The sequence below is a fragment of the Coloeus monedula genome (assembly GCF_965178545.1).
Source record: "Coloeus monedula genome assembly, chromosome: 6".
Lineage (NCBI taxonomy): Eukaryota > Metazoa > Chordata > Aves > Passeriformes > Corvidae > Coloeus > Coloeus monedula.
In genome coordinates, this window is record NC_138786.1 from 25,962,610 (window position 1) to 25,980,349 (window position 17,740).

The following is a 17,740-nucleotide window of genomic DNA, read 5'->3' on the forward strand; positions in this document are numbered from 1 at the left end:
CAGCTGGAGCAGTTAGTAAATAATAAAGATATTAATTAAAAACAAGCTGGTTTTTACTCACCTGCAGGTCTGAGCTGCCTTCCTGGTGTCACTTGCTGGGTGACAGGTTCTCCCTGGGGAGTGGAACATATTGAGGATATGGGAACAACACACCATGCCAGCTGCTATGGGCTCTGCCGGGACCACACACCAGGAGCATTGCACTGTCCCAAGCCCATCAGGGATTTCAGTGTGCTCTGGGTTACAGCGGCTCTCACATGCTGAAATCCATTGCTGGCCCACTGGTCTTCCTTGGAGACCTCGTCCAAGCAACAACAGCAGTGGCTCTGACAGTCCCACCCACAGTGACCATGTGCTGGGGCTGAGCAGGGGACCAGGCACTCACCATGAGCTTGGGGCCAGCACGTTGTTCTCCCTGGGGACCCACAGAGAGCAGGGAAGAGGAAGCAATGGCAGTGATGATACAGTGGGCTCTGCGGGATGAGGAGCAGAGGTACTTGGGTCTGTCCCCTTGGTTTGCCTGAGGTGGATGGGCAGGTGAATGTACCACACTACGGGAGGGGAGACGTGGAAGGAAGATGGGCAAGGGAAAGTGGGTGCAGGGGAGCTTCAAAACCATTGCTAATACTGGTGTGCCTCCCACACACAGGTGGTTTAGCTTGTTTGGAGTTTCTGGAATGCATCTTCTTTCTGCTGCCTCCCAGCCCCACCGACCCCCTGGGAGCAGTAGTATGTGGATGTGAAATACCTGTGCTTTGGAGAGCAGCTGGCAGTTGGTCAGTGAACAGGGGGGATATTACAGCACCACCAGAGTTACATCCCCTCCCAGCAATGTGGCAGCTCCCCAGGCATGATGGGTACCCCCCACATGGTCCCTGAGAATCCCATCCAAGGGTCCTGCTCAGTTTCACCTACCCTTGCCCATGTGTGGGCAGCAGCAAGGCAGGGCTAGCACCACTGAAATGGTCCTGTGCAACTACAGCCCCACTCTTCCCTGCATCCATTCCTGTTGCCAAGGGCTTCTGCTGCTGCCTTGTTGGCAGTAGAGTACGGAGGAGATGCAGACTCTCATGCTTCCTCCTTTGTAGTATTGTTTTTCCCCTCTGGTGCTCGGAATAGGAGAGCCCTGAATACCAGAGTGGAGTAGGATCTTACCAGTCCCACAAGCTCATTGCTGAGGGCACAGCTCTGGCTGCACTCATGCCCAGAGGCTGACAGACTGAGCTGGCTGTTGGACCTCTGTGCAAAGAGGTGTGCAGCTCCAGGAGAGACATTGCTGCTGTCCCAAGCAGGAGGTTGCTGGCCTGGATGGGCCATGCCTTATCCTGACAGCTGGACAGAAAGGATGGAGACAAGATAGCACCATCCCCTGACCTTTCCCTGCCACAGCTCCTGCACTGGAGTCAAAGGCACTGGCTGGTGGGGTGACAAGTGACTCACAAGGCAGCTGGGGAAGAGGGTTTGCAGCAGCTGGATGGAGACACACGGACAGTGTCACCTCCAGGTCCTAACATCCCCCTGCCTGGGCTGCAGGGCATGAGGTGAGCCATGGAGCACAGGATTTATGTACACCCCCAGCCTGGAAGGAACAGGACTGAAGTCCTGGCTGGACATGTTTCTCCAGGCTTGCCAGCCTCTGCCTGTTATTTTTCTTGTCTGAAACAGGGCTCTGCAGTGTGTGACTGGGATTCACATGGTCATGACTGATGGACATACATTCGGAGGGCATTTGTTGGTACCTGCATCTGCTGGGTACTTGGCAGTCCATGCTCAACCTGTGACTTCTCTGTTGGGTTGCAGACACCAAGACGACCTGCGAAGAAGCTCCATGAAGGTGACCAGCCATGCAATGTTCCTGGAAGGCTGTACTCCTCTTAGCCTTGGCATCCATCGCAATCCAGTACACAGCAATCCGGACCTTCACTGCCAAGTCCTTCCACAGCTGCCCCATCCCTAATCCTGTGAACTGCAGCCTGAGCCAGGACACTGATGTGGTCGACAGGCTGTGCGATGAGAATCCCACTTTCCCGTACAACCTCTCCAGGAAGACGCACGTTCTCATCCTTGCCACCACCCGCAGCGGCTCCTCATTTGTTGGGCAGCTGTTCAACCAGCACTTTGATGTCTTCTATTTATTTGAGCCCCTCTACCACGTCCAGTACACCCTGATCCCAAAGCTGACCCAGAGCAAGACTACGACAGACAGGCGGGTCATGCTGGGGGCCAGCCGAGACCTGCTGAGGAGCCTGTATGACTGCGATCTCTACTTCCTGGAGAACTACATCAAGCCCCAGCCTGTCAACCACACCACTGACCGCCTCTTCCGCAGGGGAGCCAGCAAGGCCCTGTGCTCGCCACCTGTATGTGAGTCCCTGGGAGCTGTGGATCTCCACTTGGAGGAAGGAGACTGCGTGAAGAAATGTGGGAGCTTGAACCTGACGCTGGCCACTGAGTCCTGCAGAGAGCACGGCCACGTGGCCATCAAAACCGTACGGGTGCCCGAGGTCAGTGACCTCCGGGCCCTGGTGGAGGACCCGCGGCTGAACTTGAAGGTCATCCAGCTGGTGAGGGACCCCCGGGGGATCCTGGCATCCCGGAGTGAGACCTTCCGAGATACCTACAGGCTGTGGAGGATCTGGGATGGCACTGGCAGGAAGCCGTACAACCTGGATGTGACCCAGCTCACCACAGTGTGCGAGGACTTCTGGAACTCTGTGTCCACCGGCCTCAACCGGCCGCCATGGCTCAAGGGCAAGTACATGCTGGTGCGGTACGAAGACCTGGCCAGGAACCCCATGAAAAAGACTGAGGAGATCTACGATTTCCTGGGCATCCCCATGGACAGCAACGTCGAACGCTGGATACAGAACAACACCCGAGGAGACAGGTCCTCCTCCAAACACAAGTACGGGACGGTGCGCAACTCTGCAGCGACGGCGGAGAAGTGGCGCTTCCGTCTGTCCTACGAGATTGTGGCGTTCACCCAGCACGCCTGCCAGCAGGTGCTGGCGCAGCTCGGCTACAAAACTGCTGGCTCCGAGGAGGAGCTGAAGAACCTCTCCATCAGCCTGGTGGAGGAGAGAGACTTCCTGCCCTTCTCCTAAGGCAGCCCCAACGGGCCTGGTTTTGATGCGGACTGTTTCTAACTGATGCCTTATTTTATTTTCTTTCATTTTGTTTCCCCCCTCTCTCTCTCTCTTGTCTTTTTCTCTCCAAAATTTGCACTAAACCTTGAGCAGGAATCTCAATGGCCGAGTCCAGGGGAAGTGACTGCTGCCCCTCAATACATTTTGGATGCCAGGAGGAGTTGGGCCTCCCAAGCAAGAGCTAGAACTCTGGATGGGTAACAATGTTTACAAACCACACAAAATGTATAAAGCAACCTTCAAGCTTTCCAAACCGAAGGGTATCTGGGGTACTGTACTTTTGCACTGTTTACTTTTACAATGTAAGAGGTAAATATAAATATAATTTATGAATGGTGTCATCCCCTCCAGAATAACTCCCTCTGCCCCCAATGAGCAGGCTAGACTGGAAGCTGAAAGTGGAACAACCTCTTCGTTTTTGATCTCAGTGCGACATGTCTGTCTGTTTAAGTCCTGTTATTGGGCTGGGCAGTTGGTCAGCTGCTCCTACATGGTTGTTTGGTAACACCTGTGATAGTTCTTTGTGCCAAAAACCCACAAAAGAAAAAAAAAAAGGGAAAAAAGTGATTGGGTGGTTTGGTAAAAGCCCAACACATTTAATGCTTTATTTCTGTGTTTTCTGTAAATAAAAGTGCAATAAAACTGACCTGGGGGTGAACTTCACCTGAAAGACCTCAGCGAGTATACTGGGGTGGATGCACCACCAGGCAAAGGGCAGCATCTCCTGGTCTGCCTGACTCCTGCGAGGCTGGGAGCGGGTGGGGTAAGGCTGGGGGGCAGACACCACAGCCCCCAAGGCGGGGGGAGCTGCAGCCACCTCCTCGGGCATGTGCATGTTTGCCTCTGAAGTGTGTCAAAATGCAGGCAGTTAAGGCAAAAGCAAGAACCTGTGGCTATTTACTGGCCTGAAAGCTTGTTGGTCTGCATGGGGGCATAGGACTTGCTGAAGTGCCTGACTCCAGAGTGCTAATGGCACCAGCACAGTGAACCCAGCTCCATCAGGCTGCCCCCGCCCATGTCTGACAGTGCTGGTGCCAGAGCATTGGCATCCCCTGTCCTGGAGGCCAGGGGAAGTGCTCTGGTGCAGGTGATGAAACTGCCAGAATGAAAATGAATGAACAAGATGATCCTGGCAATACACAAGTATTCCTTCATGAGCTGCCTGCAAGACACTGGGCCTGTGGGCTGGGCAAGTCAGAAAGCTGCTGAACGGGGGAGCCAGGCATGCAGGGCAGGAACACTGAGAGCCTTACACAAGACATTGCTGGTCTGCTTGATCCCTGTCTGATAGAACAGCTGGCCAGCTCCTCCAACCCAGCTGGGAGAGTCCCAGCAGTCCAGCCCTTGCGACATGTCCTGCAGACCACAAGCAGCTGCATATGGGAAGCCACTGGGGCCAGTTCCCAGGGTATGGAGGACAACAATGCCCCAGCAGTTTCTCAGTTGCTCCTGGAGCCAGGCAGGGCAGGGACCCAGAGAGAGATGAGACCACAACTTGTGACATCTACTCACAGCTGCACACTCCCAGCTTTGGGCCTGCTCCTGGCCCAGAGGGGTCTGAGCCACCCACAGCCCACCTACCTGGGCACATCTTCACTCCAAAGGTCTCTTCCGAGCTCTGCTGCCCACCAGCTTTTGCCCCGCTCTTACCTGGGAGAGGAGTGGGTGCTGCAATTGCACACAGGGGGCTGGGACACGTTGCCTGAGCGAGACAGGGCAAACCTGTAACTATAGGTGATTCTGCACCATCCTTTCACCCCTTAAAAGACCTCTGGAGGGGAAGCTTGTTAGTGGTGTTTTGCAATTTGGCTTAATATGGCAAACCAACTGGGCTGCAGGAAAGGTGAGAAGCTGTGATGTACCTGATAGCTTCTCCTCAGGGCTCACTGCTCCAGCACCTGTAATTCATCTGTGCTGTCTGCAAGGCTACATGGATGGCTCCAGCTCTGTGAGGAGGAATGGGGAGAGACAGTGTGCACTTGCTGGGGATGGGCACTTCCCTCATCTGCCTCCCCACAGTGGGCATAGGGGCAGCCCCTGGAAGAGACTGTGTCCCCAGGTGTCTTCACCTCCCTGTCACCGCCAAACCTGCTCCTGCCACCGGTGCCTCCCAAGCCACACTGCCTGGCTGTGTCTGCAAGCGAGGACGGAGGAATGGGGCAGGTGGCAGAGGTGGCTGCAGACAGCCTTATTGGTGCGCTGTGTGCTGCTCTTCCCAAGCAGCTGGCAGCAAAATGCCAACCAAATAAATGGCTTGATTGCCCTGTTATTAGTTACTAAATTAATCCTTTTGTCAGCACTTAACAAATGCTGAGCTATTGGCTCCTGGCCTCGACCCAGTAAAAGGGACACCCTGTCTTGTGCCTGATCCAGCACTGCCTGGCTGCTGGGCTACAGTCCTCCCTGAGGGCTGTGCATTCCCAGGAGCACTGTGTGGCTCTGCCCTGGCTTAAATGCCTGTGGAGCAGATGAGGTGGCTGGGGTAGCTGGCTGTGCCCCCCAGCACCAACACTGCCAGCCAGCCAGCAGAGGGTCAGGCTGCCCCATGGGGCTTGCTGCAGCTCTGGGGTGGGATGTCAAACTGCCATCTCCTGCAGAAAGAGCAGGCTGCTGTGAGGAGAATTGCTTCCTCAGCTGGGAAGAGTGGCTATGCAAACTTGCCTGGAGGAACAGTGGCTGTAGAGGCAAAATATCCCATCTTCAGCTGCTGAGATCCCACTCCCAGGGCTAGGCCAGCTGTCCCCAGCCTGAAAGCCATCTTATGCACTGGTCTTTAAACCAACACAAAAAATTGAGATTAGAAGTCTTATCCAAACTGTTCTTACCATTCCAGTCAGGAAAGGCGCCTGCAGCAAAATGGCTTTTGAACCGCGGTAGAAAGCTATGTCCTAGTTTAAGCAGGGATGGAGATTCAGCCTTGCTTGGTGCCTCATCTAGAGCCCTTAGGGGAGAGATCTAATTTCCCAAGGAATCTCTAACATCTTCCTTCAGCTGTGCTTCCTCTCCTTATTTCCCCCCACTGGAAACAAGAGCCAGCATAATCAAGGTTTTTATCCTCAAATTTTACTGTAATTAAAATACAGAGATGCAGAATATTCCCAGAAACACACTGCAAAACAAACCAAGCAAACAAATTCAGTAGGAAACCAATTGCAGACAATGAAATGATAAAGAACAAAAGTGTTCTCTGGAGCCCAGCACTGTGCACAGGACCGTGTGGCTGCAGTTTTGGGTTGCCAAAGGCCTCCTCAGCTCCTAGAGAAGCAGAGTTGGGCCCTGGCTCTGCGGCACTCTCTAACCATCTCCATATTCCCACTCATGCTGTTGTTTTTACAAGGATGACTTTGCAATGGAGACACAGAAATGACCCTCCCACAGGGACAAGAGCCAACAAGGGAACCCAGAGAAAAAGAAGTGGGTTAAAATTTTCCACACACAAAACACAAGGGGACAGAGAGGGGTGGAAGACATGCACTTCTCTCCCAGCCTGGGGAGCTGCAGGGGCAATCACCCTCTGCCCTCCCAGACACTGCGAGTGTGAATGTTTAATGAAGGTCTCAGCAAAAGCTTCGGGGAGCTGTATCCACGGGCAAGACCAAAAGCTAAGGGAGGGATAAAAAAGTGCAGGATAATGAGACTAAGGACAGGGAAAAGGGAGGAGAGGATGTGCCTGTGGGTCTCCTTTCAGGCAGGACATGTTTGCTGGGCACAGGGAACAGCCAGGCAACGTGGGACACAGGGCTGTGACTAGGGCCACATCCCACCTCCACCACGGGGGAGACCCAGCCCCATCATGGGGAGATCATGACAAAAGCCTGGGGGAGTTTTGGGAAGGGGGGGTGATAAGAAGGGAGCTGATCTGATGCTTTGACCATCCATTGATCTGTCTAAAAAGAAATCACTAGCAATCATCATTACTACGGAAGCAGGGCACAAGCCAGGCATGGACCACCACCACACATTGACCACAAAACCCACATTGACCCACTCCCCTTTCTGTTCTCTTCCCATTATGTTCATCTTCTGATTCAAAGCCTGTCCTAAGAAACAAATTCCCTCCATGCTCCCCATTTTCTTGTTCCCCTACTCCTCAACTCCTCCTGTCACACCACTCTCTCCCCATCTTCTGTGTACCAACTCCCTTTAATCCTTCCCTCTACCCCGATGCCACCCCCTCCTATTTTGTACCAAGCTACCTCATCTGGTAGCCATGGAATTTATGCACAACAGAGTTTTTTGCCCTTCATGCCATGAATGGGCAGTGAGAGAAGGGCTGCACCAGTGGCCCAGGTGGCTGGAGTCTCTGTAGTGGGAGAGGAGGAAAGAGGGGGCATCTGACAAGAGCCAACAGGTTCCCCATCCAATCCAGATCCCACTGTCCTGCAACCAAAGCTGTCAGAAGGCATCTTTACTTTTAGACTGGGAAGACTGACCGTGTTTTCCCTCTGCTCTGGCACTGTGAATGCCCAGAAAAGCAGGTTGGGACTGGGTCACCATGGTGAACTGAGCAGGCCTAGCACAGTCTTTCTGAAAGCCTTTGAGTCCTGGAGAGTTACTTATTCCTGAATGCCTGTTTAGCAGTGTGAGGCCTTGTTTTTGGAGTAGATTTAATCTTCTACCCCTGCCTGCTAATTTGATCTCTTTTGCTACTCATGGTCCCTGAGCTCTCCTTTAGCTGGGCTGTAAGAACAGCGATTTAAGCTGTGAGTTCTCCTCTCCAGCTCATCTCTTCTTCTCCAGGCCATCCTGCAAAGAAATGGCAGTTCCAGACAAATGGTAAGCTTTACTCCATTTACTGCAGGGATGCACAGAAGAGAAGAAATAAAAAGATGGGAAACCCTCAGGCCCCCTGTGGCCTTCCTTACATCACCTTGATCCCATTTGCCACGGCTGCTCTGTACACACAGTGCCTGCAGACAACAGCTTGGGCAGGATGTACTGCCTCTCCCAGCAAAAGCCTGTGCGAGACACTATTTAGCCAAAAGCATTGTCAGCCTCCCACCACCCACCCAGGGCTGGCTGCTGAAGGTTCTTAGATTCTATCTTCTCCTGTCCAAGACCAGGAGAGACACTTAGGAAGAAGACTCTTCTGTCTCAATTGGCCAGAAGCTATTTTTCTCAGAGGGTTGGTGACAACACAGCTAGTTACACACAAGCAGCTTTTAGCTTTGGGGCTAGAGCTTGCTTCAGGAGCAGTCTGTGATCTGGAATAAGAGATGAGATGTGCTCAGGGAGAGCAGTGAGCAGAGATCCATGCAGTGCAAACGTCCTCCTGCTTTGCAGGGCGTTTGAGATAAAGGGAGAACAGAAAAGACTTCTTCTGGCCTTGCCAACTGCCACGAGCATCCCAGCAAAGTACAGGCACACATCAAGGCCTGATCTTTCTGTGAAGCTGCTGCCTTCAGAGACAAAACCGACATGTCTGGCCTTCACCAGAACAGAGGAGACAAAGTGAGGAAATGCACACACCTACCAAATGCTGCTTCCTCTTCAGAAACAAAGATGTAAGTTAAATCTCTCTCATGCTATCAAGAGTAACAAACGGCGGAGATCAGCAGCTTCTTACCACTACAAACAGTAGGGGCTACCTAGCAAAGGGTATGGAGAGTGACTAACATCAGCATGATTATCACAGGGACACAGCAACATACGTCCCAAAATGTGGATTTAATAAAGGTCAGAATGAAAACTGCGTCACAAGCCCAAGAACATTCAGCAAAAATGGTGGCGGAAGTGTGTGTGTGTGTTGTACTTAAATATTCCCTGATGTCTAAGTCCTAAGCACAAGAAAGCAGCCAGGAAGTGCAACGACCTCCAAGGGGAAACAAAGATCAAGAAAGCTGGCTTCAGTGTCTGAAAGACAGGGCTGAGAGAAAACAAACAGCACAGACAGGAGAAAGGGGATTTTTCACATTCCTTTGGTTTCAATAAACTATGCTCTTGGGCAACAGAGGGCAAAACATCCTCTAAAACATGATGTTTCTTTTGACCAGGACCCTATATAAAAACTGTATGCTGAAAGTGCCGAAGATGACTTTGTAAACTCCTCTGTGGCAGTGGCACAGGTTTGCTTCCCTGGCTGAAGGCATGCCTGTGGACTGACACAAACACACGCACGCTAACATAGAGGCATATGTATAAATCACAGCACAAGCACTGCTTCACTTGCCTATGCATCCAACACCTACAGACCTAGGCAAATCACCTGCCAAAGCCAGGAGCAGCAGAGTTAGTGGTGGAGCCTGTGGCTTTCCTCGTCCCAAGAATTACAGGGGGCCTTGAAGTGAGTGAGTGAGTGAGTGAGTGCACGTTTGTGTTTGTGTGTGTGTGTGCAATGCCACATGGCCCCTTGAGCATCAGGGGCCAGGCTGAGGATGGCTGTGACTCCCAGATGGATGCAGGTGTCTGGGTTTCTGCGGCACTACAACTATGGGTGGGCTATTTAGTGCAACATGGTCATTTAGAGGAGCTGGCCTGGGGCCCCAGGAGCAGTGTGCAGAGGAGTAGTTGCTGGTGCCCTGTGCAGGCTGGCTGCTTTTGGAGCATGCTCAGCCCCTTGGGAAGTGTTCTCCAACATGGTGCAGCCCACTCACACCCAGGCCACCACTCCTGGGATGCTGAGTCATGGGGAGAGCAACACTCTCAGCCTCCCCTCCATCCCTGCAGCAGAATTTAGGTGGCATTTGGGAAAACACTTGCTCCTGGTTACTACTGATGTCTGTGGAGTGTGAGGGTGGCCAAGAGACAAAACGTCCTTGTTGCAGACAGGGATACTGGAAGGACTTCAAGGGTCAAACGAAAGGCCTGGTCTCTCTGTGGAACATCACTGCCTGTACTGCAATATCACAGAGGCCTGGCAAGTGCCACTGTCAGCTCCTTCTCCAAATGGGAACATAAAACAGCTTTCTTATTCCTCCCTCTCACCAAGAAAATCTGGGCAGAATTTGGTGGTCTGGGACGTAGCATACTCTGGTGTGGCATCATTGCCAGAGCTGCTCTGCTGACCTTGAGGGTTCCCTCTCTGAAGGGTGCAATTCAGCCAGGGAGTAAGTGATTGGGAGCAGCTTGTAGGAATGGGCCCTGCGAAGAAAAGGTAAGAGGTGCAGGGCAGGAGGGAGGCTTCCCCCTCTTCACAGTAATTATCCTTTGTGTCAATGGGACTTCTACAGTTCTCTGCCAGGCACACCTCCCAAACACACCTCCCAGAGCAAAGGGAAGGGGTGTTTCAGAGGCTGTCTTCCCAGCTGAAGTTGAATTTGACTACACAACCCACACTTCAAGCCAGGCATAGTTCCCCCCATCCCTGTTACTCCCCTCACCTCCAGGCAGATGGAGCCTGATGCCTTCTCCCATCCCTCTGCGCTTACAAGAGCAAGAAGGGAGGAAGGAAACTACAAGACAGAGACAACTGTGCCTTTAAAGTCCTCAGAGTAAAGATGGTTCCCAGTAGGTGATGGGAGTGAAAGGCATTGACAGTGGCTCTGTGAGCTCTGAGCCAGGCAGGCGGTGCTGAGCAGGCTGCAGCCAGAGTCTGCTCGGGTGCTCGACCCTCCCTGAAGCGGCTGGTTCCAACTCAAAGAGGTGCAGGGTAGGGGAAGAGTATGGGCAGGTTGATCTTTTGGAAGGGAGCTGTGACAGGGATTAGTCAGCCTTGTCCTTCTTCTTTGCAGTGAAAGGGACTTTGCTGGCGACTGCACTGCCCACAGCTCCGACGCTGCCGGTCACTGCCGAGACGCTGCCCTTCACCAGTCCAACGCCAGCAGCGGGGACACTGGTCACAGCTGTTTTGGTGAGCTCCAGACTCTTGCTGCCCACCCAGGCAACTCCTCCCAGTGTGGCCCCCACAGCTCCCCGAGTGATACTGAACAGGCCGCCTGTCACTCTCCAGATGACTCCTGCCTGCTGCTGTGGGTGGTCCTTCCTGGCATCTGTGGGGAGAGACAAAAAGGGAATGTCAGAAGTGGTCATGCTGGAGACCTTCTCCCATGGCACCTCTTCCAGCCCAGGACTGTCAACCATGGCACATGCTCTCATATGCATAATGCCTTGCCTTGCAGCCTGAGACCTCTTGGTGCCTGAAGGAGGAACCAAGGCAATCCCAGACTTACAGCATAGCAAGAAAGGACTTTGGGAGGGTAGGAGTGGGAGCAGAATTGCCTGTGTGACAGAGAAGGGAAGAAGGCAGGTCAGTTACAGTCCCAAACTTGCAAGCCTTCGTGCCACAGTGCAAAGCAAATCCCACTTTACAAGAGATGTAATTCCCCTCCCATGCGTATTGGCTAATGCCAGTAAATCACAAAGACTAATGCCAGCACGGGAGGCACGAACTGCAGACAGCAACAGCTGACATTTGTGTGGCTTGCAGGTCCTCAGAAGCATCTGTTTGGAAGCAGGTCTGGGCTCGTGTCAGATGGAGAACTGAGGCACAGCACAGACTTATCTGCGAGAGCTGTAATTGAGTGAGCAGAGATAGCAAACTGCAGTAAAGATACAGTGACAGAAACGTCACCTCAGGTTGTACAAGCCCTCCAGAGATCTCAGCTACGTATTTAATAGTGTTAAGACAGTGCTTAAGTTACTACACTGTGTCACTGCTGGTTTACCTGTGCCAGCTGGATCAGGGCCAGCATGATATACCCACCCAAGCTGCCATCACACCTGCCCACAACACTGCAGACATTATGTTCACAGCTCACCACTTCTTGGGAAGGGGTTGAATCTGAACTGCTACTCATGGGATTCAAACCTGACAACTCTCCTGCTGGCCTGCACACAACTTTCTCCTTTTACATCAGCTAACAATGCAGTGTGCAGATAGCAATGCAAGAGGTGTTCTTTTCGTGGGCAAGGCATTTTGGATACTCTGACTTCTGATTCACTGCCATGAGTTGAACTAATAATTGCAAAAACATAATAAAGCAATCCTGGCAGGAAAAAAAAGGAGTGTGTTTACTCTGAAGTCCATGGGGAGCTGGTGTGGAAGGTTTGCAGGTCTAACTATGAGAATTAATTTTCTACTTTTATTATACCACTGTAGCTTATGCTGTGTTCAAACACAAATGACAACACCCACAGAAGTAGAGGGGGTGGGCAGGTGATGTCAAATCCATTAAAGTTTCCATTCTGGGAGGGTGATTCAGTTCAGAAAGTGGCCAGTCCACCCTACTTGTTAATGTTCCTAATTCTCCAGCATGAAATAATGCCTCTGATCTCACAGTGTAAGAAAATAGCTTCAACTGGGGTAATGAATATTGTATTTCCAGCTCTGTTACAAAGACAGAAAAGTGGTGAATCTTTGTGCTTCTGCAAATGCAAATGGTGCTAAGTGGGAATAATTTTTAGATGGACAACAAGTTGTGTCAGAGGAGCAGAAAACCTAAATGTTTATAGGCTGTGCTTTTTTTCTCCCTCAATGTGTCACAAAGTGAGCAGCAGTAAAAAAATGCAGACAAAACAAAAGTTAAAAAAAAAGCAGAACATGAGTTAGGTCTGTAAAAAGCTAAATAGCACAGTTACTTGAGAATGATGCTGGCACGTGTTTGGTTATCCTAGAGCTTTGTTAGATCTTTTCCTGAAGGATGGAAGCTCCCATGGCTTTATTAATTGGAGCATCTTGTTGTTAGGTGGAGAAGACTACGGAAGGATATTGCGGCTGTTCAATCACTGCAGTTTCGTTGTATTTGCATAAAGTAAAGTTATATCAGACTCCAATTTTTTGTGAAAGCATCCTGATCCTGCTTATCACAGCCCAGCAGAAGGTGCTGAAATATTCCCCATTAGCCTAAGATGAACCCTAATCCATCACCATGGGTGGTCCAGATCAAAAGGATGTAAGAGCAGCAATGTTGGGGCCCTGCCAGGATTGCCTTGGGATGTCTTTTCCTGGAGCTGTAGGCTCTTTGACACTCCCAACCCTAACCCTAAGCCTAAACCAGAATCAGGTGGTGTTATGATCCTTCTCTAGGTATTTTTGTCCTGGATTCTTTTAAAATTCTGCAGAGTTGGAATTTCCTTGGATTCATACATTTTCCCCCGAGCTTCTCCCAGTCTGAACAGAGCTCTCCCTTGGGCAGGGAGTCCGATGTTCCCCAGCTCGGATGACTTGGACTAAGCCTTAAGTTACACATCTATCTGATAACCCGGACAGCAACATGGAGGTGGAGAAAGGCCAGTACAGAGCTTCCAGTGTACAGTTCCTAGTATACAACCTATTCCTTACCTATTCCTCAACCGTTTCTCAAGAGGTTTTTTTTTCTCCTCTCCCTCAGTGTTACTGAGACCTACTGGATCCATGTCAAGTTTATCTGCTATTCCTCAACTGCTCCAGAGAGCTTATCCAGTACAGCCATTTCTGTGTTTTGTCTGCAGTCCGAGGGCAGGAAGAACTGAGGGGTCCAGAAATCCATGTGACTGTAAAGCAGGACTAGGTGAAAACCAGAGTGGTCCTCCAAACAAACATTATCCTTCAAGGATGGCAGGTCTTGTGTTCCTGCTCCCCTGTCTGAGGAAGTGGGATCCTTCGTGTCTCAGAGGACTGCAATGCAGAAGCTCTGGGCATTAAACACCTACTGGCATGCTCAGCTGCAGAACCAAGACCTGTATCAAAGTAGCAATAATCTTCCTGGCTCTCCCCCAGTAAAACTGCATCTTAGGCTACCTGGAACGTATCTGTAGGAAGATTTATGCCTCTGGAGCTGCCCAGCCATCTGAACTGCACTAGTGTGAGAATCTCTTACATGGTATGTGAATGTCTGCAGGTGGACAGCCCACAGACCAGAGAGAAGGTAGCAACTGCAGACGAGATTGAGAGAGGATGTTACTCTGCCAGCAGAGAGCTAGAACATTTTGGACAAAGTGTCAGGAAATACTAATGAAGACAAGACAAGGACAAAGGTTCTTTCTGATTAAGCTAGGCAGAGACAACAAAGCTGCAGTGCACTGGAGCACCAGTGCTTGCACACTGCCTGTGCCTGGTCTGCAGCTACTCTCAGAGTCCTTAAAACTCCTCAGGGAGAAGGGAGGGAGGATCTGGCCCTAGGAGGGTGGGAGGCTGTGCAGAAGCACTCTAACAACTCCAACACAAAGCAGAAGATGTACCACACCAAAAAAAACCCCAAACCGATCAACCAAATGTACAAAAATCCAAACCAAAACCCAAACACACTCAGGTTTGAATAGATTTGAACAGAAAAAGATAAATCCCTGGTGACCCCAACCACAAGGGACTACACTAACCTGGCAGCAAGCTGAAATGGGTCATATTTGTTCTATATTCCAGATGATGTGTTGGAAGCTTTCAAGCCATCCCTGGTTAGTTTGTCTTCAGGATTGCAATAAACCCCACAGTAAGCTGTCATGTAAGATAAGCATCAGATTTACAGTGCAAATTAGTCTCTCAGACAATGGAGCGAGCTAAGCATTTTGTTGGCACAGAGGAGCCCAGATTAAGAGCAAGACAGACAGCAGAGATGAAATACACAAAATAATCAGAGAGACAGACACACAGCCTAAGCAGGGGAACAATTCTGCTCCCTGGAGCCAGCCGCAGCCGATGCTGCTCATGAAAGCTCTCCACAATCTGTGGAGCCCTTTTTCCTCTCCATCAATGACCTGGCCTTTTCAAGGGTCCCTTCAGCTTCACTTCACCCCACGTCAGCTTAGAATAGAAGAATACATAGGAGAAAAGAGCTGAATAAAAGGCTCTCCTGTATGAATGCCTGCATTCTGGGCTAGGGTCGGCACCCCACACAACAGAGAGGTCTCCCTACACTCTCCTCCCTGGCCACTGCCATCTGCACTCTCCACTGGCTTCTCGTCCAGAGCACGGGTCCTGCCCACCGGGGCTCCAGACAAATTTAGGTCTTCTCACCTGATCCTAACAGCATCTATGACTTGAGCAGAAAGGAGATTGGTAATAACAGATACAACTTTCTACGCTGCCATGACACTCCTCAGGGCTTTGCACTACATTCATTTGGAGAGACAAAATGCGAGTCTGTGCTGGTGCCCAGTACAAATGGCACAGGCACTACTCTCGCCCTCAGCCCCTGCCAGCAGGTGATCAGGCAGGCAGTATGAACTCTTTACTTTAAGAAGGACTTGTGTAAGTTGCTCTTTCCTACTAACTTTCAAGAACAGCCCCAAGCCAGGAAAGCAGTGTCCAGGAGCAGCACTGGTTTTGCATCTTTCCATTCCTGCTGGGCCCCAGACAAAGCAGCCGGGCTGCTCAGAGACCTAATGTAAGCAGTCAATGTCATCAGTCTGTCCCTCCGCAGATGTGAGAGGAAGGGGTGAGGTCACTAGTTCAAACCTGAATTACTCCTCTGACAGCTATTTAGTGCCCACTGGTTGATTTAGGCAGGTTCCCTCACCTAGAAAAATGTTTGGTCTGGAGAAACAAGCAAGGGGTGGAGGGTCAGCTACTCACAGAGTTTAGTCCAGCTTTTTCTAGCTCATTTTTAAGCAACACTGAGCAAGTCGTTCTGACCTTTACTGCCTCTGCCCCACTGTGACTGAGAATGTGTGATTTTCTGAAAGCCTTGGTTGTTGAGTCACAAACAAGCATATATGGGAGAGAAGTTTTTAGTCCTGATGTTTCTTGGAGAAAAAACTGAAAGTTTGATTCAAGTGCACTCTTAATACTCTGAGAACCCCAAGTGTATTATTGTTATGTTTAACCTTGTGACTTTTTCAAGCCTACCTCAATTTGAGATGCATGGGGCTGGTACTGATGTTTCTCTTCCCCTTCTGTAAAGCAAAGCTGAAGTTAATGATCCCTATTTCCTTGTATTGCTGTGCTGTCATGAAGGTTAATTAGGTACAGCTGGTGCAGTGCTTTAAACAAGGAAATTGTACTTGGTATTGTCATGACTGGCACCAATATGATTCCTGTTCCCATTCTCCGTGGAGACACCAATGACAACTTCCTGGAGAGGTTTCCAATTTCCAGACAAGTTACAAAGGTGAGAAGAAAACTTGCCCCATCCCCATGCATGCCAGCCTGCTGTTGTGGGGCTACACAAGTTTATCCTGCAGCTGAGACCTTCCTTCTGTGTGATACGTTCCTCGTCTAGCACAAGCAGCTGAAGCAGGCAGAGATCACTCTGACTGCTGGGCACAAATGAAATCTCACTGTACAGCACCTAGCAGGACCCTTCTCCAGAAAATGACCAACACTGCTTTCTTCCAAGACTGCCTGCTGCTGGAGAAGGCTTAGCTGAACCTTGCAGGGCACATCTGTAACAGGCATTTATGTCTGAGAGGAAGGAATGGCTGTTCATGTCCTTTTTGTCATTTCTGGATCAAAGATCTAGTGTCACAGGCAAAATGTTAAAGGGACCACTACAAAGTGTTTGTTCTTCAAACACTCGTGCTTCACTCCTGCCATCGGTCCCATGATGCAGCTGTTGGAAAAAGCTTTGCAGGCACAGCAGCTGGGCTCTACCCAGCCCTGCTCTGCCCAGGCACTGAATGCTACAAACCATGACGGCTGCCACCAGCAAAAAGCCTAGAAATGCCACACTGAATTTAGCCCTGGAGTTTTAAACTTTAACTCTGCAATCAACAAGATATACTGTCTCTCTGCAACAGGATTGTTCAGGAAGCTGCTGCACACAGCAAAAATGGGGCCAGCTGTCTCCATAGCCCAGCTCACCCCAGGGCTCTTCACTGGCACAATGAGCTTTAATTGTTCCTTGCACATGCCCCAGGAGCAGTATTAACTGCTGAAGCATCTACCTTGAAGCACTGAGAGACAGGGTTCAGGAGGGTAAACGAACAGTGATATGGAATGGCTTGTTTTCCTCGGCTGAGCCTTGGGGAAGAAGCAGCCAATGCTCTGACTCTGGAAGTGTGAGGCTTACTTGGTTGGGAGCTTCCTGACTCTCTTTGTTGGGAAGTTTTGTGTCACCAAAACAGAAACTGTTTGTAAGAACACAGTGGTATTCTTCAAACTTTCACTGAAAAAAGAATTCAGGGAGATTGGCCTCAGAACAGGTAATAACCTGGTGGTCAAGGCATTTGACCAGGCTTGAGTCAGCCCAAGGACACTGCCAGCCACACACACACACACACACACACACACACACACACAAAACCACTAAATGGCCAAGCAGTGGCTATTTGCACTGTTTTTGTTGAACTGTTTCACTTTGCAAGAAGAGATACTAATTGGAGTAGAAACATAAACTTTTCCTCTCACTTCCTAAGTGCTTTCAAATATCAGAGCCAAGATCTGCGCTGATATGGGTTTCTGTTTCTTGAAAAATAGTTGTTCCTTTGCTTTGCCATCCTGCAGGAGGTGATTGGTTTATTTAAACAGAAATATCTCTTTTATATAGCTATAACAGTTTGTCAGGAGCAGCCAGAGTCTCCTTCAACCAGGATGTCCTGGGACCCTTTGATTTTTACAAGACTTCAGCTACTCTGGTATATAGAGATGGTCTCTAATGAAGCTGAAGACAGGATGGCCCACAGTCCAGAGGTAATGCTCCATGTGCTCCAGAAAAACACAAGGGAGTTGCTGGACAGGCAGTATCATCTACTAGAAAGGACGTGGATGAGGCAGGAGCCTGGAGACCCAGCTCTGTTCTCAG

General features: G+C 50.5%; 1 protein-coding gene and 1 pseudogene across 2 annotated transcripts in view; one reads left to right on the plus strand and one right to left on the minus strand.

Moving 5' to 3' along the window:
• Positions 1-1,844: 1,844 nt before the first annotated feature.
• Positions 1,845-3,104, plus strand: CHST1 (carbohydrate sulfotransferase 1; the record flags this gene model as incomplete). Its single annotated transcript, XM_082282907.1, has 1 exon — positions 1,845-3,104. The coding sequence occupies one exon, from the start codon at positions 1,845-1,847 to the stop codon at positions 3,102-3,104; it is 1,260 nt and encodes a 419-aa protein (XP_082139033.1).
• A 7,683-nt stretch (positions 3,105-10,787) lies between these two features.
• Positions 10,788-17,740, minus strand: part of LOC309574101 (transmembrane protein 263-like) — a 199,869-nt pseudogene continuing 192,916 nt past the window's right edge. Inside the window, exon 3 of the transcript in view lies at positions 10,788-11,074. The product of the transcript in view is annotated as a transmembrane protein 263-like (transcript). The remainder of the gene's footprint in view (positions 11,075-17,740) is intronic.